General features: G+C 45.1%; 1 protein-coding gene and 1 long non-coding RNA gene across 2 annotated transcripts in view; one reads left to right on the plus strand and one right to left on the minus strand.

Annotated features, from left to right (window-relative positions):
• The window catches only part of LOC306996046, a 404,126-nt gene that overhangs the window by 312,644 nt on the left and 66,957 nt on the right, over positions 1–24,525 (minus strand). The gene's annotated exons all lie outside the window — the stretch shown is intronic.
• On the plus strand, positions 938–9,831 carry LOC306995440 (uncharacterized protein). Its single transcript, XM_079607043.1, has 2 exons — positions 938–1,243; positions 7,107–9,831. The coding sequence occupies exons 1-2, from the start codon at positions 1,165–1,167 to the stop codon at positions 8,405–8,407; spliced, it is 1,380 nt and encodes a 459-aa protein (XP_079463169.1). The 5' UTR covers positions 938–1,164; the 3' UTR covers positions 8,408–9,831.

A 24,525-nucleotide genomic window follows, 5' to 3' on the forward strand; every position in this document is an offset into this window, starting at 1 on the left:
TACTATACGGTCATCCGGACCACACGTGTGTCTTTTAGTCCCGTATAGTCATCCCCAGTGACGAGTAGGTTTAGGGGCGGGGTTAGGGCCATCGTGTGGTCCGGATAACCGTATAGTACCAACAAGAAATCATCAAAGCCTTAAAACTGCCAATTAATCGGCATAACCGCAATACATTTTAGACAATTAATCGTCAGCCAAATTTTATAATCGTGACAGGCCTAGCTTTATTGCACATCCTTGTTAGGGAACTCTGCCTAAATGTAGACCTGTCACGAGTATAAAAATTTGGCTGACAAATAATTGTCTAAAAGTGAATTGCGGTTATGTTGATTAATAACCAGTTTGAGGGCTTTGGCGATTAATTATCCGTTTTAGGGGTTTGGCGATTATAAATTGTCTGTTTAGGGCTTTGTCATTTGTCATTTTTTTGTGGGTTTAAAGCTACCACCACAGAAAAATTATCATTCCTTCAAAAAACATAGTTGGAGATGCAACAGACCTTGAGCATTTGTTTAAAACTTTAATAGAGCATTTAATACACAAAAAAAGTTTCAATTTTGCTGGCTTTCACCCAAATGTTGTAACGTCAGTCATTCTGCAAAATGTAGTTATGAAAAATTAAACATATTTAGCCATTAGGGAACGTTCTGTGATTTTCCCTGAAATATATTGGAATAAATTTGGAATCTCTCGTTTCTGTTTTCTTCTCCTCGCTTAAGCCTATAACTCGAATCTAATGCGAGTTTAGGCTATATCATTTTAACAAATTTCACAAAGTCCGTTTCATTTCTTTGTGTAAATCTTTTTAAAGAAAAAATGCAGTGCAGGGCATTCTCCATTGTCCACCCGCCAAGTAATTTCTTCCCCGTATTGTTTTCTCCTCCTGACCTCCTCCCGAGGCTTCACACACCAGTCCAGTGGGTGGCGGTAAAGCACATACGTTTGTTTACAACCACCATTAAACCTCAGAGGAAGAAGACTAGTTTTCTGCATGATCTACTGTTATGTTGTGGCTTAACGCTTAATACAGATAGAAAGATATATTTTTATCACATCAATACATGCTTGTTATATTCCCACCCTAATAGGCTTGACTAAGTTTTGAAGCAAGCAGGAATATCTGGAGGAGTATCAACTGAACTGAGATCTGCTGCTGTGAAGATGGTGTTTGTTAAAGATGAGAGTGAGGAGGACATGAGTGAACCAGAACCCTGGAGAATAAAACGCGAGGAACAAGGAGGTTGGTGTCTATTCTTTATTCATCTTTAAAGGGGTCCCACACCTTTTACAAAGTTTTGTTTTTGGGTGTACGAATATGTTTTCAATCTTTCATTCATTCACGGATATGCAAGAACTTCTTTCACAGGACGTTTCAGTGTTTAAAAAAATAAATCAATTATTACACACTTTAGATACGATGTGACACCATTTAATCGTGATTATAAACTGTTAATCCAAACAGTAATCGACACCTTTTTTGCGTATTGCGTGGGCGCGGATCATTTCAATTAGGAACATTATGACTTCATAAATCCCGGAAAAATCGCGTTGTAGTCCAAACGAGCATTCGTTGTAGTTCTTGAAAATGTAAAAAAAAAAAAACATCTAATAAAAGTGAATTAGTAAAAAGTATATTACTATTGTTATAATTCTATTTGTACCCTCAAATAAAAAAGGAATATAGCCATCATATAGGGCTGTGTATCGGCAACAAAGTATCACGGTATGATACGTATCCTGATACAGAGGCCACAATACGATATATCACAATACGGATCTGCACTAAATGCACTAAAACCTGCACCAAGACCAGGTACAATGTTCTGATTGTTTTCTCACTGTTTTTAAGAACATAAATAATAATGTTGCAATGTACTCATTTCTACTATATTAATACAATTATTTTTACATTGCTGTTATCATTGCACAAATTAACACATTCTCTACATTTAAAAAAATTTATGAAAAAGTTAGAAGCTAAAGTAATGTACTTTCTTCACTATAGCTCACGCACAGACATTTAGACAGTCACTCACAAAGATCGCACCTTGCGCCCAGAATCATTAAAGCGAAACTGAAACTGAAACCGGCATTGGGCTCACATACCCTACCTCTCATTCAGCACAAATCCAAATACCGTATTTATATTTGTAATTGGAAGCAACACTGTTATTTATTATGTAAAGTGAGATGTGCACTTCACTCAATATTCACTTAAAATATAATCTTTCACATGTGCAGAAATGTCCTTGACATAACGCAGTGGGGCAGTGGTCATATAATAGGTAATATATATATAAAAAATACCAACATTTGTTTTACAGGGGTTATAAGTATATATATATATATATACGTATAACCCCTGTAAAACAAATTTTGGTATTTTAATATATATATTACCTATTATGTGACCACTGCCCCACTGTGTTATGTCAAGGACATTTCTGTCCCCAAGGACATTATGTCAAGGACATTTCTGCACATGTGAAAGATTATACAGCTTTTAGCCTATATATATATATATATAACCCCTGTAAAACAAATGTTGGTATTTTTAATGGGTCACAGACACTTAGCCTTTCTATTCTAATTAAATTTAATACTTATTTAACATAATATTGTCGGTCGGTTAACAGTTAATGATTGCGTCGGTTCGGTCAGGAAAAATCCCAGAAAAGAAAATCCTTATTTATTGCCAACATTTCTAATTTTCTTTTCTTTTCTTTTTTTAAAAACTATTTTTATACAGCTTTATTACGATTGACAAAAATGTTTTTAATGGTTTTAGTTTGCCTGCCTGAAAGGCAAAACATCCATAGAACCGCACCCTGTCAATTTTACAGTTGTATCAATAAATATTTACAAATATTCACTAATAATTGAATGCCGTTCTGGGACACAATTTCAGGCAGAGAGACTCACACCCATCCAGGTCACTCTAAACCTACAGCTATTGTTAAACCTACAGCTTTTAGCTTATTTTTAAGAATAATGACACACATGTTGGGAAAGTGATAACAATGCTAACAATGTGTGTACATTTACTCCAAATATTTTTTATTGGTTTTCAGTGACCATACAGAATAGGTCAAGATCAAAGCGTTTATTGTCATGTACACAGTCAGGAAAACAAGTTTCCCTGTACAATGAAATAATTTCTTTGCTGTCCACAGTGAATGCCAAGAAAAGTGCAAAGAAAACACACACACACACACACACACTGTAGAATATAGTATAAAACGACTGTAAAAAATATTAAAGTATAGTACATCTATGTAAGCAAATGTGCAATATTGACTATGTGCAAAACAACAATACATTAAAGTGCGATTTGAGTGCAGCTCCATGATGGCTGCACTCATGAGACTAATCTGTATGAAAGTAAAAGAGTAGCAAAACTCGAGAGCACGTAGATGTGAATTTGAGAACTTGTACAATAAATATTCATACTTGTACGTGAACATTTACACTCACAGCTCCAATGTGAAAACCTGTGAAATAAAAATCTGAAGTTGAATGTTGAAATTTGCACTCGCAGACAATAGTCACAAACCTGTATTCTGAATTTGAAGCTGCAGACAAGTAGTCACAAATGTTTAAAATGCCATTTACAGAAATACAATGACAGACACAAACATGTAATATATATTTGCACTTATTCTTACATTCACACTCTCAGTACAACCTCAATTAGGCACTTGCAACTTCTCAAGTTCACTGCAAGTTCAAATTTCGCACCTTGACTTTTGCTACTCTTTTCGCGATGTATGAGGTGCAAAACTGACTTGTGCACTTGCAACTCAGTGGCGGCGAGAGAGAAAGGGGGGGCGGGAGCGGGGGTGTTCAAAGGAGCCGTTTTATTGGTTTACTGACGAACGTTCAACATAAATCCAAAGATAAACAAACAACAAAACAAAAGTAAAGCGGCAGCCCCTCACGGACGACTGCTATGTAGCTTTTGGACCAATCAGACGCACACAAATGATTCATTATATTAAACGAATAATCCAGCAAACTCAGTCTCCCAACGAAGGTCTGTGACCCATCCCCCAAAAACTGCAACTAAGCAGAAAGTTGTCACTCACTTAATTCCTGTTGAGAAGGACATATAAACCCTTTTAATCCTATATATTATATAACCACTTGAGAAATGTACATGTTGGCCTATCTAATTTTCCCATCTCATGATTTTCCTTTTATGGGATGTGGCCTATTCATTAATTCTCTTTTTTTAAACTCATCTGGATTGAAGTTTCAGACTTGCATGACTGTTCTTGAGCTAATCTGAAGGCCACACAAACTTTGGAGGTCTGTATCTATTCACTCTGCAGAAAGTTGGTGACTTCAGTGCACTGTGCGCTGACCCTGCTCTGTGATTTTACCTGGCCTACCACTCTGTGCCTGAGTTGCTGTTGTTCCCAATTTGCTTCCACATTGTTATAATACCGCAAACAGTTGACCGTGGAATATTAAGTAGTGAGGATACTTGATGCACAGGTGTCAACCTATCACGGTACCAAGCTTGCATTTACTGAGCTCATGAGAGCGACCCATTAAAAAAAAACAAAAAAACTGCACTTTCGAATACAAAAACCGTACGTTCTAATTTTTGGTGTGTCACTGTAACTGATGCAGTTTGGTTTTGTTAGTGTATCCAGTATACGGTGCGGTGCACCTCCGTTGTAACTTTGAAAAAATGGTTGAAAAGGCTACCTGCTGACGAAAACCCTCTCAGTTAGTGGCAAAAATCGTGCAGCGACATACTTGACCATACCTGGCACATCGGTCAGAGCGGAGCGTTTGTTTTCTTCAGCTGAAGACATTGTCGACAAAAAGTTACGTTACAATAGCCGCGTTTCCATTACCCTTCAAATTGCGCGATTTGAAATTGCGAATTGAAAATACACTCAATGGAAATGGAAAAACTCCCATTTATCGCAAAAAATTTGTTACGCTCGCATGAGGAGGTTTTTCAGCCAATTCGAAAAGAAATATTTCGCAAAACTGCAATGGAAACAGTTTTTGCGAATTTACAGTCACCTGACTTAGAAGGCACGGTGTGTTCAGACAGAATACGAGACAGTTGTTTATTAAATTCATAAAAGACAAAAAAAATATTATTACAGGAATACTGGATTCTAAACCTAAAAGAAATGCCATAATCAAGAGCTTGAAGCAGAAATGAGTGAGAAACTCCTAGGGGTGTGCCAAAAAAATCGATTCACAGAAGAATCTAGATTCTCATTGGCAACGATTCAGAACTCACTCACCCGAGCGCTGTCTGCTCTCTCTCTCCCTCGCGCATATGAATCAAAATCAATTAATACGATGGTGTCGGGAAAAAAACGCTCCAGTGATGAAATGTTTTCTGTGTTGACAAATCTTGTGCGATATCCTAAACTGCCGAATGCATTGCTTGTTTTTTCTGTTTACATTTCATTGTGAATGCTACTACGTCAGAGCGGCCAAAGCGTCAACAAGATTCCCCGTACTTTTAGACAAGTGTCCTTGACAGGGCGGCCAGAGCTTTTTTGCAGCTCAAGTCGGCGGCGGTGTGAACGTACAGTCAGCCGCCAGCTGCAGACCAACACACACTGCAGTGCTTCACGAAACTCCCTGCCAACTCCGAGAGGGCAAAAAAAAAAAAAAAAACTCGGCCTATCGCTGCTTCATCGCCAGGTAGCTTAGGGGTAGGACTATTATTCATTTTGAAAGAAGCACTTTATTTTCATAACTTGTTATTCTTTAAGTTACTGAGTCTGACTGAGAAATATAGATGTTTTTTTGTCTTCACCGGTTGTGTTCTACATGATATTTGTGGTAAACTGCATCTATTTTCAACCATTTTGTATTATGAAGAAGCACTTTTGTTTTGTTCCAACTTATTTTATAGCTAGATACTAATGAGTAGCAATTGAGAACCAGACAATGTTTTTGATAAAAGGCACTTTGCTGAGAATTGAACTTAATAAATGTGAAAAAGACACTTTAAAGTCTCCGTTTGTCATTCTGTATAGCAAAGCAGATGAGAGTAGATCATGATCAGAAACCCGATTAGAAATCATTTTGGATAAAATCGAATCGTTTTGAATCGAAAATCTTTTTGAATCGAAAATCGATTTTGAATCGAATCGTGGCCTCAAGAATCGGAATCGAATCGAATCGTGAGATGGTAAAAGATTCCCAGCCCTAGAAACTCCTCATATGTGCCGCTCACAGTATAAGGGTCTTTCCTTGCCATTAATGCTTGGATAACACGCCTATACGTCTCCTTCCGTTAATAATAATAATAATAATGATGTCTAGTGATATATAAACCTACCAACGTTCGTTGCCATGATTTTTTAAAGGACTTATCGCGAGAGGAAAAAATTACGTTTTAGTTAGTCGCATAACATCGGTTAATGGAAACGACGTCATTTCGCAACAGTTTTGTATCGATATTTAGATAAAAATCGCAAAAGTTTTGCGCAAATCTGTAATGGAAACGCGGCTACTGTCTGTTAAAGCGTGTTTTCTCAGGTTACTGATGCACTTAAACAGTTTTATGCACTATTGTAACCTAATTTTCTTTGCATGCAAGTTTTGATTTAAGAACAATTGTTTCAAAAGTTAATGCACTTTAAAATGTGAATGTCATTTCAATAAAAGACGCAATGTTTGATTTAGTTTATATTTGCTTATTGCGCTCGCTTGCCCCCTCTTGTGGGCCTAGGAGACAATACAGTACTTTTTACAGTATAATTTTCTCTTCTGCCTGCCACAAATATATTTTTATGTGATTTGACAGTTTATTTACACGACAACAGCATTTAAAAGTTTGACAACGGCATTTTAAGCATCTCTGTGTAAACAACAAAAACACGAATTTGAACAAACTGTGATGCATGCGTATACGTGATGCATGCATATATATATATATATATATATATATATATATATATATATATATATACACGTGTTCAGTCTAAAGGTGTATAGTGTTTTTTTGACACAAAGGATTTTTTTGTTTCAGTTTTTAGTAGGCCCTACATTGTCATGTAATTTTTTTTATTTTCCATTTGTCCCAATTGATTTTCATGATTTTAATGTTTTCATTTTAGGGTCGATGAAAGAGAAAGGGGGAATACCAGATCTGAATGAAGTGGAGGAGAAACAGCATCAGAAAGCTCATGATGTCAACGCTGGAGAAAAATCATTGAGTTGCTTCAAACTCGAAAACAGTTGCTCACAAAGCAGCATTCAAATAGCAGAAGTCAAAAGGCCTTTCACCTGCTCTCAGTGTGGAAAGTGTTTTACACATAAAGGACACTTTAATGATCATTTGGCAACTCACACTGAAGAAAAGCCTTTCTCCTGCTCTCAGTGTGGAAACTCTTTTTCACGTAAAGGAAGCCTTAAGACTCACATGTTGATTCATGCTGGAATAAAGCCGTTCACCTGCTCTCAGTGTGGAAAGGGTTTTACACATAAAGGAAGCCTTAATGATCATTTAGTAACTCACACTTCAGAAAAGCCTTTCATCTGCCCTCAGTGTGGAAACACTTTTGCACGTAAAGGAAGCCTTAAGATTCACATAAGAATTCATACTGGAATAAAGCCGTTCACCTGCCCTCAATGTGGAAAGTGTTTTAGATGTAAAGCTCACCTTAAGGACCACTTGTTAATTCACACTTCAGGAAAGCCTTTCTCCTGCTTTCAGTGTGGAAATACTTTCACACGTAAAGAAAAGCTCAATAATCACATGAGAATTCACACTGGAATAAAGCCTTTCACCTGCTCTCTGTGTGGCATGAGTTTTATGTATAAATCACACCTTAATGATCATTGGATAACTCACACTTCAGAAAAGCCTTTCACTTGCCCTCAGTGTGGAAACACTTTCACACGTAAAGCAAGCCTTAAGAGTCACATTTTAATTCATACTGGAATAAAGCCTTTCACCTGCTCCCAATGTGGAAAGAGTTTTACACAGAAATCAAACCTTAAGAATCACATGTTAATTCACACTGAAGAAAAGCCTTTCTCGTGCTCTCAGTGTGGAAACTCTTTCAAACGTAGAGAAACCCTTGAAACTCACATACGAATTCATGCTGGAAAAAAGCCTTTCACCTGCTCTCAATGTGGAAAGAGTTTCACCAGTAAACAAGGATTTAATAGTCACGTGAGAAATCACACTGAAGAGATGCCTTACACATGTCATCTGTGTGAGAAGAGATTTAAATGGAACTCGAGTCTAAAAAATCATCTTCGCCATTATCACTCTGCAGTAAGGCAACTTAAAGGTGCAGTAAGCAACAGAAAAGCTGTTGAAAGTGGATCGGGTCGAGCAGCACAACGCACTCATGGCCAATCAGCTGAAGGGGGTGTGTCCACTCATGATGGGGGACGAGAGGGAGAGTGAGAAAGAGGGAGATTTGAAGAAAGATCGAGATGGCTGAGATACATTACAAAAGAGAAAATGTCATTGAAAAATCACTGGAAAAAAAGAAGGGTTATGATCATCCAAGAGCTTTAGGAGCCGCATTATTATTAGAAAAGCTTTCCTGCACTGGAGAGACTGAAGCAGGAAGCCCTGAAAATGGACGCTGATATTGCATTGTTTCTATTCCACATGTGAGTAGCGTTGGTTTTTCACAGAACCAAGATGTTAACTTTTTCTTTTTTTTTTGCGTTTCATTGTTTGTCTGGATCTGCTGTGCTGCTGCTGGCGACTAACAAAAAACTCTCGCTTGTAGATACTGTTGTGAGCTGTATGTTCAATTTTTGTTCTTGTTGTTTGTTCATCTTCACTTTATTTTTCACAAAGCATTATTTTGCTTGTTTAAGTTACTATAAAGACACATCTTGCATTTGATCTTCATACATTTTGTGGGCAGAGCAATGGAGGGATGGGTGGGTTTGTTTGGGTTGATTTCAGATAGCAACAGTGTTTTTCAGAAATCCCTTACTGTGATCATTGCAGTAAAAAAAAAACTGCTTTGGCATCATTACAAACACCATGAAAGTTCATAGAAGTGAAAAGCAGTATATCTGTCCTGTTTGTGGAATGAGGTTTCTATAGGTTTACTCCTATAGAAGACACCAGAAAATACATGAGTAGGGGAAAGCGGGGCACAACCTAACATTTTGTTTTTGGCTCAATTATTTAAAAAAATAATTAAGTTAGATTAATCTTTTCTATTTTTTTTTTCTTTTTTTTTTTACACACGCAACATACACATCTCTGCTACAAATTAACACTTAACGTTTTTTTTTTCTAGGACCTACCATTTTCGTACAGTTGCACTGAAAGTAACAGAAGTGCAAATGTTACAACTTACATATGCGGGGTTAGTTGTAACAGACAGAGGGGTTAGTTGTAACACTTGTGTGTAACACACATAATTCAGTACTATTTTATCTGTATAGCCTAGTTTGATATTGTTTGTACATCTGTATAGATAGATATCCATGCATCCCTCATCCAATCATCCTTCTATTATGGATCAATATCATGTAGAGAAATATGAAAGGCCTGCACAGTTTTGCAATAAAAAAATAAAATTTTGTACAAATATTGTAATTGCTATTGAATTATATTTGTGTGTGGCAGCTGCATGTAAATTTTTTATTAATAATAGTATAAATAATATAAAAAATGAGCTCAAAATCACATTTTAAAGGGTTTATTGCATGAAAAACAGGCCTTTTAATAAATAAACAATTGACCAATGCACAGTTAAAAAATGTGAAAAAAATCATACTTTGACATTTAAATTCCAACATTGTTTGTGAAAGTACAACAAAGTTAAATGTGGCAAAATAAATATTAAATACTCAAACCTGAAAAGTTGTGTGGCTCCCTGTTTTCATTTCATTATCGTTGTTCTTGACGGCTTAGTTGTAACACTGTGCTACAACTAACCCCGCTGTGTAAAAAATATTTTAAGCCTAGCTAACAGTTGCTAGGAGTTGCTGATGTGTTTCAAAATGGTGCTGTGTTTTAGCCAACAAGACAGCGATTAAGGCAATATAAAGTTAGATTTGGTGACGTACACACACAACTCAGAAACCGGAAAAAAAACGTATGATGAAAAAATGTACTTGCATGGTGTCAAATCACTCTTTGTCCAGTATCTTCACGAAATCGTATCAAAACTTTTCACAAATCAGTAGGAGCAGCGAGAGAAAATAAGCGGAAACACAACCTGGTTGACTAACTACTATCTAAAAGGTCCATGTTACATTTAACCCCGCGTTAGGTTGTGCCCCGCGCTCCCCTATGAGAAAGTTTCCTTGATAACACACCAAAGAATCCATAAGGGAGATAAACTGTAAAGTGTAGATAAAGTGTTCATATTGTGAAATACTTTTACACAGTATGGAAGAAAAAAAATATTAAAGACTGTAAACTGCAGAGAAGCCGTAACACCTGCCTTATGTGGGAACAGTTTCAGCTCAGAAACATATCTGTGCTATCATAGAGGAAAGCATTGTTCTATTTCACTGTTACAGACCGCCAGAGACGGTCGAACATAGTGGAAGGAGTCGCGTCTCGCGAGCCATATCGAGAATCTCGTATTGATTTGTCACCTGTGACCATGACCGATGACGTGTCGGCAGCTATATCCGGTCCGTTCACGTCACGGTCGTTCTCTTTGTCATTCTCGCGAAGAGATCTCGCTCGAGCGTGCACAGCGTTTTTGGTGAGCAAACTGCTCCCCGCTACAGCTGTGTCTCGGGAGAAATATTTGGATATATTTGGATTATATTTGGATTATAATTGGACGTGCATCGGGCCATATACCCACTGGTTGTCCAGGGTTTGTTTTGGACCCGATCACTACTAGCAGTGTTGAGGTGAGTACTCACGTGAACTCAGTGGTTAACCAGGGTTCTGTTATACTGCGTGTGGTATTGTTTTTTACTACTTTATGTTATGCTCATTGGTTAACCAGAGTGATACATTGATAAGGCTTATTGTGGATAACCCCATTGGTTGACCAGGGGTTTTTTCAACTACTGGGCTGGAAGTGATGGCAGCTTCATGTTCCCTCTGCTTCGGTCCAATGGATCTCATGGATGCTCATATTCAATGTCCTACTTGCCTAGGCATTGATCACCTCCGAGAGGCTTTAGTAAACCCATGTCCTGAATGTGGTTTGATGTCCTTGGAGATGAGACAGCATCGATTGGCTGGGTTAGACCCTGAGTTTGAGAATTCTGCTCCATCAGCTGCAACGTCGCATGTGAGTGGCAAGCGTGTGGCCAGTGGGACTGGAAAGCCTTCAAAGAGGATGCGGACCTCCTCGGAGTCAAGCACATTGACCCAGCAAGTAGCTGAACTTGCGAACGCAGTTCAGGGTATTAGAGACTTATTATCTGTCCCCCCTACTCGTCAGAATGGGAGTGAGGGGACAGGGGGGGGTGTTTTAGCTCCTCCCTTGCCCAGGTGTGAGCTGGCATCCAGGTTGTCCAGGAGGGAACCAGATACTTTATCTATTACAGCTTCTGACTCCTTAGACCGGGAGGAACAGGATTGTTATACGCCAATGGAGGAGACGATACCCTCGCATTCCCAGTTCCAACATTCCCATAGCGAAGACGGTTCTGGCCTTCAGGATGCACCGCCTTCAGTGGTTTTCTCTCTGCAGGACACACTTAGGATGGCGCTCGCTAAGCGGAGTTTGGATCCACCTCCTTCCCTATCAGGCCAGTCGAACCTTTTGCGTCGCTCAGTTTCCCAGCAGGAGGATTTCCTAATGCCGAGTTGTCCTGACTTCACAGATGTGGTTTCGTCAGCGTTTCGGTCAGCTCCCTTATCCAGACCTGATCGTGTGGCTCGTACACTAGCGGCAATGGCTGATGCAGACGACAAGGGCCTTGGTAACATGCCCCCAGTGGAGCCATGCGTTTCTTCGCTGGTGGTTTCACCGGATGAAGCTCTTAGACACAATCTTCGCTGTCCCAACCCGGAGTGTAGACGCACAGATGATCTGTTGGTCAGGATATATAATACTGTCTCAGGCTTGGGTCGTGTGGGGAATTCCATGGCTCATCTTCTGCTAGCACTTCATTCTGCTTTGAGTGCTAACCCACCAGATAATACCACATCTGAGTTACTTGAGGCTTCCTTACAAGCCTTGGGTTCTATCGCGTTCTCTAGCGGAAAGGCTCTTGGGCTTGCTACTCAGGCTAGGCGGCAGGTTTGGCTAGCACAGTCTAGACTTCCGGAGGCTTGCCGTAACAATCTTCGTCAACTACCGCTGGTACCTGGGCAGATTTTTGGTCCAGCCGCTCAAGAGGCTCTTGAGCGCAGAGTTCGTGCAGTGGAGTCTCGGTCCCAGCACCTTGAGCGCAGTGTGAGTTATGGACCATCCTCACATCAAATGCCTGTTCGTCATGCGAATCCACTCCAGTACAGGCAGGGACAGTCTTACAGGCCTGTACAACAGGCAACGCGATCTGGATACGACTCGAGAAGGGAGGCATCCCGTGCTCGTAGACCACCTGCTCGCCCTGCGGCTACTTATCGTCGCCCCCCCAGGGGTAGGGAAACCGCTCCTCATCGTCGGTGATGGTCCAGGGTCTGTGATGGGACACTTTTCAACCTCTCAACTACAACTTTGGAGAGGGATTACAAACAACAAGTGGCTCCTCGACACACTCGACAAGGGCTACTGTCTTCAGTTCCGTCACAGACCCCAATTATGCACACACACTCGGCCCACAGTGGTTCGGGACCCTCGTCAGGCTCTTGCTCTATCTCTCGAGGTCCGGAAGCTACTGGAAAAGGGTGCGGTAGAGCTAGTAAACCCCCAGGTCCATCCGGGGGGATTTCATTCAAAGTACTTCCTAGTTCGCAAGAAGGATGGAAGCTTCAGGCCAATCTTGGACCTCAGACGCTTGAACAGGAGTCTCAAACACCTTCCTTTCCGCATGTTACGTGTCAAGGATGTCCTGCAAGCAGTCGAACCCGACATGTGGTTTACCTCTGTGGATCTGAAGGATGCATATTTCCACATCCCCATTGCACCTCATCACAGAAGGTTTCTTCGGTTCACGTTCCAGGGCAGGACATACCAATATCGAGTCCTACCATTTGGCCTCTCCCTCTCTCCCCGTGTATTCACACGGTGTATGCAAGTGGCGCTAGAACCTCTACAACGGGAGGGCATGTTGATTCTCCCTTACCTGGACGATTGGTTAATCTGTGCCAGATCACCTCAGCAGGTGGCCAACAACACACAGCGCCTACTGGAGCATGTTACTGCTCTAGGACTGAGGGTAAACCTGGAGAAAAGCTGCCTTACACCATGCCAGTCAATATGTTTTCTGGGATTACATCTGGACTCCAGAATAATGAGGGCTACCCTCACAGCACGCAGGAGGCAGGCTATACGAGGAGCCATAGCGAGGTTCCAGGTTCGACGCAAGCTACCTTACCTTCACTTCTTACGGCTAGCGGGCCTTCTCACGGCAGCCTCATCGGCCATTCACTTAGGACTGTTGCACCTTCGTCCTTTTCAGCGTTGGTTGATAGCCAGACGGTTGTCAGCGGTTCACAACCGACAGACCCTTGTTGTGGTGACAACCAGTTGCTCTGTCTCCCTGAGGCTTTGGAGACGGGAACAATTTCTACAAGGGGGTGTACCAATGGGACCACCCCCAGCACGCAGAGAAGTAGTGACAACAGATGCCTCTCTCTCCGGATGGGGAGGGCTGTGGCAACACCAGGGCGTGCAGGGGAGTTGGACCTTGCAGCAGGCGACATCTCACATCAACGTCCTAGAGCTATGGGCAGTGCTTTTCACCCTAAGACACTTCAGACAGGAGTTATCGGGGAGGCACATCCTGGTGCGGACCGACAACACCACAGTGGTGTTTTTAATCAATCACCAGGGGGGCACGAGGTCTCTACCTTGCCTTCGACTTTCACGAGTGCTGCTGTTGTGGGCAAACCAGCACTTTCTGTCGATCAGAGCGACACACATTCCTGGTCACTGCAACAGAGTGGCAGACTCACTCTCTCGATCGGGTCCGAAACCAGGGGACTGGTGTCTGCACAAGGCGGTAGTTCAGTCAGTTTGGGGACTTTATGGGACCGCAGCAATCGACCTCTTTGCCAGCAGGGATACAACACATTGTCCGCAGTGGTTTGCGGAGCAGGAGGAGCAGGGATCACTGGGCCAGGATGCCCTGGCCCACGACTGGCCAGACCTCCTCCTCTATGCTTTCCCTCCAATTCCACTTCTCTGGCCTGTGCTGAGGCGTGTGCAGTTGAGACGACACAGGCTTATTCTAGTGGCACCCTGTTGGCCAGCGAGACCGTGGTTCAGTCTCCTAGTGGCCCTTACGACCGGTCTACCACAACCTTTGCCAGTTCGGAGGGACCTACTGTCACAAATGAACGGGGAGCTTTGGCACCCCTCACCAGGCAGGTTGAATCTATGTGTATGGCCCCTGGGGTTGAGCAGGAGCTCTCACAGTGTTCCGCAGATGTGAGGAACACTGTCATGAATGCAAGAGCCCCATCAACACGTCGCACTTATGCCAGTAAATGGAGGATCTTTGTTTCATGGTGTACAGATCGATCTGTTAACCCAGTCACTTGTTCCATCGGTTCAGTGTTGGAATTCTTACAACATTTATTGGACACTGGGCGGTCCCCAGCGACTCTAAGGGTATTCGTGGCAGCCATGTCAGCACATCGGAACCCCTTGGGGGGGAAATCAATTGGTGCGGAAAAGTTGGTGGTGGCTTTTCTTAGGGGAGCAGTACGTCTTAATCCACCGGTACGGATAATGCACACCCAGTGGGATCTTCAGATGGTGCTTAACAGCCTGCGTTTACCACCTTATGAACCACTTGAACAAGCTGATATTAAGAGTCTTTCGATGAAGATTGCTTTTCTCTTGGCTATAACGTCAACCAGAAGAGTAGGTGAGCTTCATGCTCTCTCGGTGAGTCCACAGTGTCTCAGATGGGGGCCCGAGTACAATCAGGTTACACTCTGGCCGAATCCAGCTTTCCGACCTAAAGTGTTGTCTGATCACTTTGTGAACCAGCCCATTCAGCTCGCGGCATTTAATCAAGAGGCTTCCCAGACAGCCGTGTGTCCAGTGAGAGCATTGCGACAGTATGTGTTGAAGACTGCTTCATGGCGCACCACTGATCAGCTGTTCGTCCGTTTTGATGCCTGTCAGAGGGGCTCACCCTTGTCGAAGCAAAGGTTGTCTCATTGGGTGGTGGATACCATTATACAGGCATATGATTCGGCTGGTCAGACAGTTCCAGCATCCATTAAATGCCATTCAACCCGATCAGTGGCTACTTCTTGGGCAGCACTACGGGGAGTTCCCCTTTCTGATATATGTGCAGCGGCTACATGGTCGTCACCTTGCACGTTCACAAGATTCTACAGGATTAATGTGGCCCCTATTCCTTTGGTCAGTTCTGCTGTGTTAGCGGACAGTATCTAGGTGAGCGGCCCTCGTGACTTGGTTGTATTCGTCTTCCACTATGTTCGACCGTCTCTGGCGGTCTGTAACAGTGAAATAGAACGCCGGTTACTGGTGTAACCTTGGTTCTATGAATAGTGGAAGACCGCCAGAGTCTCTGGTCACTCGGATTGAGAATGACTACAGAGAACGACCGTGACGTGAACGGACCGGATATAGCTGCCGACACGTCATCGGTCATGGTCACAGGTGACAAATCAATACGAGATTCTCGATATGGCTCGCGAGACGCGACTCCTTCCACTATGTTCGACCGTCTCTGGCGGTCTTCCACTATTCATAGAACCAAGGTTACACCAGTAACCGGCGTTCTCACAGCGCACAGAATTCATTCTCGTTTCTGTTAAATTGGGCAGAAAATATGCCAGCAACCATAGCCTAATTGAAATACAAAGAAGCAACATCTTTTTAGATATATAAATGCACATTTTCTCGCATAATCTTGACTTTGTCACTGAGGAAAATAGTTGATTCTGGCTTATATGATTTTAAGATGCCATTTCTATGGAAGCCATGAATAAGATAGAAAAAGTGAAAAAGTCCTTCACAAGTATTATTCTGTCATTTTAATTAGAATAATTTTGTAGACATGCAAATGAAAAATAGACATGCAAATGTTAATTTTCTGTTTATGTGTAACATTGCTACACAAATAAATGTACTCATACAAATGTTCATATGGTCTGCGTTGCTGCTGCTAAGCTCCGTATAGCTTTCTGTTTTGAATCTCTATTTACTATCATTCCTTGTTGTTTATATTGCTAAATATAACTTACTCATCAACATATATTAGATATGGTCTATTATTGCTTATCACATTAATCTGACATCGCTAGCTTTTAAGTAAATCGTTATCGCTACCACAACATAACAAACAGAGTTCCAGCCAATAACCGACAAGAAGGATCTGGGGGGTGGGGTTTGGGGGTTAGTGCGCGGCAGAGCCATATAGAGCTGGTAAGTCCCGCCCCTCCGTAAAACCCCGCTGGACCTCAAAGTTGAAAAAGCGTCAATGCAAGTGAATGGGAGAAAATAATTATTTTCTGGTCCCGTTTGAATTGTGCCATGAATGTGAACATATGTTGTCTGTGAATTTTTTATATAATCTTTCGTGTGAAGAATGCTACAATTTAGCGGGTAGAAGTTTGATACGACTTTGTGTGAGAGCACTTTGTGGACTACAACTCTTCGCTGCTTTCGACGCGTTTGAAACGTCAACACCACTAGCACACGGCTCTAGCTCACGGATCCCGCTAGACATGGCTGTGTCTTTGGTGCACTTCACCGCCTTCTTTCAGGGAGAGGACAAAATCGTTGAGGTTGGCGAAAACCACGGGTAAGTCAACTTTATGGGGTGACGTCACATAGGCGACATGTAGTCTTTCTCGTTATGTCTTTTCCACAACTGCTAGCCGACGAATCATACCATATACTGTCAAACTTGTAACATGAAAGATTATATAAAAAATTCACAGACAACATATTGTAATAACTTGTAGTTCTTCACTAAAACGTGGGACTAACCGGAGCTAAGTTATGCTATTGCACTTTTACTAGGCTAATTACTAGCACGAGATATGAACACTCGTGTCCCATACACCGCACGACCATGAGTGTTTCAGCAGGTGGAGTATTGTTAAAATAAACCAGCAGGAGGCAGTACTGTTGTCTTTCTCCTCCATTTATTTTAAACAAAGAACGAACACACAGGCAAGGCCCTATCGCCAAGTCCCTCCCTTACACACCTCTCTCCATGACGGTAAGAGACACATTTTACATAAGGCAGTAATGAACCAAGAACACCTGACTTAACTTGAACATAACACACATAACTTTACTATCACAAAAACTCAACGATCTTGCTGTAATAACACATAAATCAACTCCCAACACACAATTACCCATAATGCACCCAGCTGCTAGTGCTGACGGCCGGGTCATTACAATAGCCCCCACCCAAGAGGGTTAGTGTCCCCACAACCCTAATCTCCCACAACAAAATCCAACAAATGTCCCGGCCGGCGTCGAACACGCTTAGGCCTCCCTGGTGTTCCACCCCCAGCACCAGGCTCAGCCCTGAGTCCGTCATTGTCTGTTTCGGCGCTGGGAGTGGATTTCGGAGAGCCTCTCTGGCTTCCATCAGTCTTTTGCTCTGGGGCCAGTGGGTGGTACGGTGCCAATCGGTCCTTATGAAGCACCACCCGTCTACCCCGTCCAGGCATTCTGACCCGGAAGACCACCTCTGAAATTTTGTCCAAAATCTCCCCAGGTCCCTGCCAATGATGAGTCAGTTTGGGTGACAACCCCCGCTTCCTCTGGGGGCAGAACACCCACACTCTGTCCCCTGGCCCAATCGTAGGCCCGTGGGCCCGGGCGTCGTATGCCCGCTTCTGGCGGGCTCCAGCGTCCCCCAGAGCCTCCCTGGCCATTTGATGGACCGTGCTCAGACGTTCCTTCAATTTCCTGAAGTAATCCAATTCTGGCCCACCAGCAATCTCCGGCTCGGGGGGCGACCCGAACACCAAGTCCACCGGCGTGCGGAGCTCCCTCCCGAACATCAGTGCCGCCGGTGTGCACTGACTTGACTCCTGCACTGCTGTCCTATATGCCCACAGGACCAGAGGTAGATGCTGGTCCCAGTCTCTCTGGTGCTGGCTGGTCAAGATGGCAAGTTGGGTGGCCAGGGTGCGGTTGAACCGCTCAACTAGTCCATCGCTTTGAGGGTGAAGGGGAGTGGTTCTTGTCTTCTTCACCCCCAATCGCTGGCACACCTCATTGAACACTCGGCTCTCAAAGTTACGCCCCTGGTCACTGTGAAGTTCGTCCGGCACCCCAAACCGGGCAAACATCTCATCCACTAGTCGCTGCGCCGTAGTGGAAGCACTCTGATCTGGCACCGCATATGCCTCCGGCCACTTCGTAAAATAGTCCATAGCGACCAGGACAAAACGGTTGCCGGCATCTGTGATGGGAAATGGACCCAAGATGTCCACCCCAATCCTCTCCATAGGCGCCCCGACTAGGTACTGCTGTAGTGGCGCATGAGAGCGTCGGCTGGGTCCCTTCTGTGCCGTGCAAATATCGCAGCAATGAACATACAGCTCTGTGTCCTGCCGACATCCCGGCCAGTAGAAACGTTGCCGCAGCCGCCGCACTGTCTTGGAGTTCCCGAAATGGCCGGCTCCAGCTGCCCCATGAACCCAACGGAGGACCACCGGCCGCAGAGCATGGGGAACCAGGAGTTGCAGACGGTCAATCCCCCCCCCCGGCGCCTGCCACCGCCTGTAGATCACGCCTTCGTGGAGCTCCAGGCTGCCCCACTGAGAATGAAGCGTTTTAATCTCGGGCCCCTGGGAGGACACGGCTGGCCAGTCCGGACGTGTTTGGGCCTCCAACCAGCCCTTGACCTTCACCAGTACTTGATCACTTGCCTGCTGTTGTCTCAGCTGCTCGGTGGTGAACGGTTCCCCATCTCCGCCGAAGTCATCCGGCCTTACTGCTGCCGACGATGGCCCCAGACCTCGTTCTTCCTGGCGACTGCAGTACCGACATTCGTCAACAAAGCATGGACGTCTGGAGAGGGCGTCAGCGTTAGCATGCTGCCGCCCTGGTCGGTGCTGAACCTCAAAGTCGTATTCCTGAAGGATCTCCAGCCACCTTGCCACCTGACCCTCTGGCTGGCGGAAATTCAGCATCCAAGTGAGGCTAGCGTGGTCCGTCCTCAGTGTGAACCTGGTGCCCAGGAGGTAGGGCCTGAAGTGACGGATGGCTAGGACCACCGCTAGCAACTCCCGCCGGGTGACGCAGTAATTTCTTTCTGGGCGACTGAGGCTGCAACTATAGTAGGCCACCACTTGCTCTCCATTCTCCCTCCTCTGGGATAGTACGGCCCCGACCCCCACGTTACTGGCATCAGTGTCCACAAGGAACGGTTGGTTGGGATCAGGGTAGGCCAGGACAGGAGCGTCGATGAGAGCCGCTTTTAGCTGTTGAAAGGCCGCAGCGCAGTCCTCCGACCACCCAAAACGCCGGCCCTTGTTTGTCAGCTGATGTAAGGGGCTGGCAATGGTTGCAAAGTCTCTGACAAACCTCCTGTAATAGGAGGCCAAGCCCAGGAAGCTCCGCAGCTCAGTGATGTTGGTCGGTGGGGGCCAGTCCCTCACCGCGGCCACCTTTGTCGGGTCGGTAGCCACCCCGCTCTCACTGACCACGTGTCCCAGGAACTGCGTCTGGCGGGTGAGCATGTTGCACTTGGCCGGGTTCAACCGCAACCCAGCGTTACGGATGGCCGTCAGGACCTCCCGTAAGTTGTGGACAGCCTGGTCAAAGTCTCTGGCATGGACCAACAGATCGTCCAAGTAAACCACACAGCGGGTGCGGGGAATGTCTTTAAGGACCCGCTCCATCAGCCTCTCAAAGGTGGCTGGGGCATTACACAGTCCAAAGGGCATCACTTTAAACTGCCACAGTCCTTGCCCTATTGTAAATGCAGTTTTGGGTCGGGCCTCTGTCGCCAGCTCCACTTGCCAATACCCACTGCGCAAGTCCAAAGAGCTGAACCAACAGGATCCAGCTACATAATCCAATGCATCGTCAATGCGCGGTAGTGGGTATGAGTCCTTGCGGGTGACCGCATTTAGTCGCCGAAAGTCCACGCAAGGGCGCCACGCGCCCGTTTTCTTCCGCACCATGACCATGGGTGCAGCCCAGGGACTGTCTGAGGGCTCAATAATGCCGTTAGCTGCCATTTCTCTAATCATTTCTTCAGCAGCCTGGCGCTTGGCGAGAGGCAGTCTATGGGGGCGCAAGCGAATGGGGGCAGCGGGGCCAGTGTCAATCTGATGCTGCACCAGACCTGTTCTGGTACAGTCCTCCTCACGGGCTGCAAAAATGTCCACAAAGTCCCCCAATAGATTCTGTAGCTGCTCCTGCTGCGTCGTGCTCAGATGCTCACTGCTTCGCCGCCCCAACTCCTCAACAGCAACAACAGTTTCCGGTGACGGGGGGGCGGATGGAGCGTGTGGTGGTAGTGGCTGAGATGCAGTGGTCTGAGCTTCAATACTCCCACAGGGCTCCACCTGAGTCTCTGCCGCTCTCGTGTGGCGGTTGGGGGTCGGAGCTTTTCCATGACGGCTCCGGCCCAATCGGAGCGGCACGGTCTCGTTACCTAAGCATAGGGCGGCCCCAGGCACATCGACACGTGCTCCCCAGTGGGCTAACAAGTCCAAGCCAACAATGCACTCATCTCTGATATCGGCGAGCCAGAACTCGTGGCTCGTCTGGCTCATCCCCACCACCACAGACAACAGTTTCTTTCCCGGCATTACTGTCCTTTCACCCGTGACAGTGAGCAGTTCAGTAATGGTGGGGGTCCAGTCTTCCGGAAGAGGACCGGACGTTCCTGACAACAGTCCTTTTCGCAGCAAGCAAATGGTGGACCCCGTATCTACCAGGGCGCTGCAGGGCTGCCCGTCAACAACACAGTCCAAGTACAGTCCTCCGGCAAACCCACAGCGCCCCACAGTAGGGCAGTCGTTGTGGAGGGGTGCTGAATAATGGGGTGAGGGTCCCCTCAATGCCTCACTCCGAGGTCGTTTCCCGAGGGTGACGTTGCCCGGGGCCGGGGGCTCGGGGCAGGGCAGTCCCTGGCGAAATGCCCCGGTTCTCCACAGCGGTAGCAGCGGTCTAGCCTCGTCCTCCGTCGGGGGGTCTCCACTGGTTGAACCCGGCTGACCTCTTCCTCAGATCGGACCACATCCACCTCCCGTTCTACGGCTCTTGTCAGATGACGCTGGAGTGGAGATTGACCTGTTGCCGGCCCAGCCTGTAGCACCTCCTCAGCTCTCTCAGCCTCTCTCAGCGCCTCACTTAGATCTCGGGGTGACAATAGGCGGACATGTTGGCGGAGCCTCTCAGGTGTAAGACCCCGCAGGAAAGCATGGAGGCTCAGCTCTTCCCTTGCTGCGACCTGGAAGGTAGGGTAGCCCTTCCGGGCGTAGACCCGGATGTCAGCGGCGAAAGCGCCCACACTCTCTCCTTCACGTCGACGTCGGTTAGTTAGCTCCTCCCTGCTCTGTTCTGCGGAGGTTCTCTGCCCGAAGCGGCGGTTGAGAGCAGCAGTGAGGGCCTGGAGATCACGCCGCTCCTCAGGAGACAGATCGATGAGGACCTGGAGTGCGGGGCCCTCCAAGGCGAGGGCCAAGTGAATCGCTGTCTCCTCACAGCTCCACCCATCGTGGAGGGCGGCCAGGTCGACTTGTGCCAGGTAGGGCTCCAGGGGCGTCAACCCGCTATATCGTGGCAGCTTAGCGGGCGATCGTGTGAGGGAGCCCGGTCGGCCATTAATTTGGAGTGTCGGTGAGACGGCCGGAAGTTCGTTCTGCCTGCAACTAGGAGAGCGGTACACGGTCCGGTGAACGCTGGCGCCGTCAGGCTGGTGCGGAGCCCTGCTCCTCCGCGGTGTCTCACTCGTCAGACGCTCTAGCATGATGCTGTTTTCGTGAATGGCACGCTCTAATTCGCCTATACTTCGCTCCATAACGGCGTCTTCTAAACAGCTTTTAGAATCCCACTTCTGACACCACTGTAATAACTTGTAGTTCTTCACTAAAACGTGGGACTAACCGGAGCTAAGTTATGCTATTGCACTTTTACTAGGCTAATTACTAGCACGAGATATGAACACTCGTGTCCCATACACCGCACGACCATGAGTGTTTCAGCAGGTGGAGTATTGTTAAAATAAACCAGCAGGAGGCAGTACTGTTGTCTTTCTCCTCCATTTATTTTAAACAAAGAACGAACACACAGGCAAGGCCCTATCGCCAAGTCCCTCCCTTACACACCTCTCTCCATGACGGTAAGAGACACATTTTACATAAGGCAGTAATGAACCAAGAACACCTGACTTAACTTGAACATAACACACATAACTTTACTATCACAAAAACTCAACGATCTTGCTGTAATAACACATAAATCAACTCCCAACACACAATTACCCATAATGCACCCAGCTGCTAGTGCTGACGGCCGGGTCATTACAATATGTTCACATTCATGGCACAATTCAAACGGGACCAGAAAATAATTATTTTCTCCCATTCACTTGCATTGACGCTTTTTCAACTTTGAGGTCCAGCAGGGTTTTACGGAGGGGGCGTGACTTACCAGCTCTATAGAGAGAGAGTTGCGACAACGGAAGTTCCAAATGGTTCTTCGTCACGTGATTCGCGTAGATGGCGGATAGTTCCAGGAAGTGCTTCAGCGCCAATTCAAATCAATGGAGTAAGAGAGCAGAACTGTGATTTTTGGTCATTTGTAGTCAATAAATGCATTGATTTACAATATGTATATAATACACTGACATGTGAAAGTATGTGTATGTAGTTACATCAATGTTGTTTTTAAAATATAAAAATCTGATAATATTTAATGATTAGTGTGCTCAACTTGCGTTGCATGCCTTGTTAACATATTTCTAGCTAACGTTACCTTGGTAAAAGACCGTGTTGCAATTGTTTTGAAGTATTGTTGTGTTCTTAAACTTGTATGTTATTTAAGGGTATCACGTAGCCTATGTGCTATGGTTTCACAAGGACAGGAGACTTGGTAACAGGTGATTGTCTTAATGTAAAATTGAATTAAGTGAAATTTCAAATAATCGTATTTTTACCATGCTTATGCACCCCATGCATGTATTACTATATAAATTAATACACAATATATTCAGTTCTAAAACAAAACATGATTATATATACACACACACATTATTTCCAAGTGTCCAATTGCATTTTGTGTACAAGTGCATTATTTCCTTTTAACATAATTTCATGACATAAATCGTACTCGGTTACTAACGTAACCTCGGTTCTCTCTAGAGAGAGGAACGAGTACTGCGTTGTCGTAGCAACGCATTGGGGAAAATCCTTTTCCACGAGAATACTGAAGCAAAAAATTATCCTTAATTTTGTATCAATGTAAAATGCATTGCCACAGCATACAGACCTAGGCGAGACGGCTAGCGCGCCTATTGGCTGCTGTGCGGCAAATGCTTAAGCCAATGGAGCGAGCCCATGAGTGACGTCACACCCAATGAGGGCGCTTCGCGCCCTCCTGCGTCACGTCCCGCCGAAACGGGCGTGGCTTAGGGCTATATAATTCGCTCACAGGCTTATGAACTCTGATTTTTAAAGCGAAAGCAACCAGAGCGCATACACGGCAAGAAACGCAGTACTCGTTCCTCTCTCTAGAGAGAACCGAGGTTACGTTAGTAACCGAGTACGTTCTCTTACGAGAGATACTCTCGTACTGCGTTGTCATAGCAACGCATTGGGGAACACCCTGTAAGACGCCGTGTGTGCAGTGATCCGACACCATAGACCCAGAGCACTGAGCTGGGGTTCATACAGTACATAATCACCTTTAGGACTCACAGAGAATCCTGAAAGAGTTGGATTCTAACCACCATCTCCCACAAAGAAAAAACAGAAAAAACTGTACAGAAAAAGTACAGAAAAAACTGCGCTCAGCAGCTTTAGCATAATTATGCCATAATAGACGACTGAAAAGTCAGTCTAACAAATACGGCTATTTAAACCGAAAATATCTTGGCCTTTAAGGCGGGTACCTCAAGGTTATAAAACCTGATAAATGTAGACGGTGAGGCCCAGCCTGCCGCCATACAAATATCCTGTAAGGCAATCCCACTCGACCAAGCCCACGAAGAAGCCATACTTCTCGTGGAGTGCGCCCTAACACCCAAAGGGCACTGAATGCCTTTGGATGCGTTCGCTAGAGCTATAGCGTCCACTATCCATCTGGATAGGCTCTGTTTCGAAGTGGTCAGTCCCTTGAGACGCCCACTGAATGAAACGAAGAGCTGCTCTGTCTGTCTGAAAGCAGACGAGCGTGACACATAAGCTCTCAACGCCCTAACCGGGCAGATGAGATTTTCGTCCATACTATCCCCGGTGACCGGAAGGGCAGACAGGGAAATAACCTGCGCCCTAAACGGTGT

Source organism: Phoxinus phoxinus (assembly GCF_949152265.1).
Source record: "Phoxinus phoxinus genome assembly, chromosome: 1".
Taxonomy (NCBI): domain Eukaryota; kingdom Metazoa; phylum Chordata; class Actinopteri; order Cypriniformes; family Leuciscidae; genus Phoxinus; species Phoxinus phoxinus.

Coding starts and splice junctions, on each gene's coding strand:
- LOC306995440 (XM_079607043.1), top strand. CDS start 1,165: ATGGTGTTTGTTAAAGATGAGAGTGAGGAGGACATGAGTGAACCAGAA. Junction 1,244..7,106: donor AAAACGCGAGGAACAAGGAG/GTTGGTGTCTAT, acceptor TTTTCATTTTAG/GGTCGATGAAAGAGAAAGGG.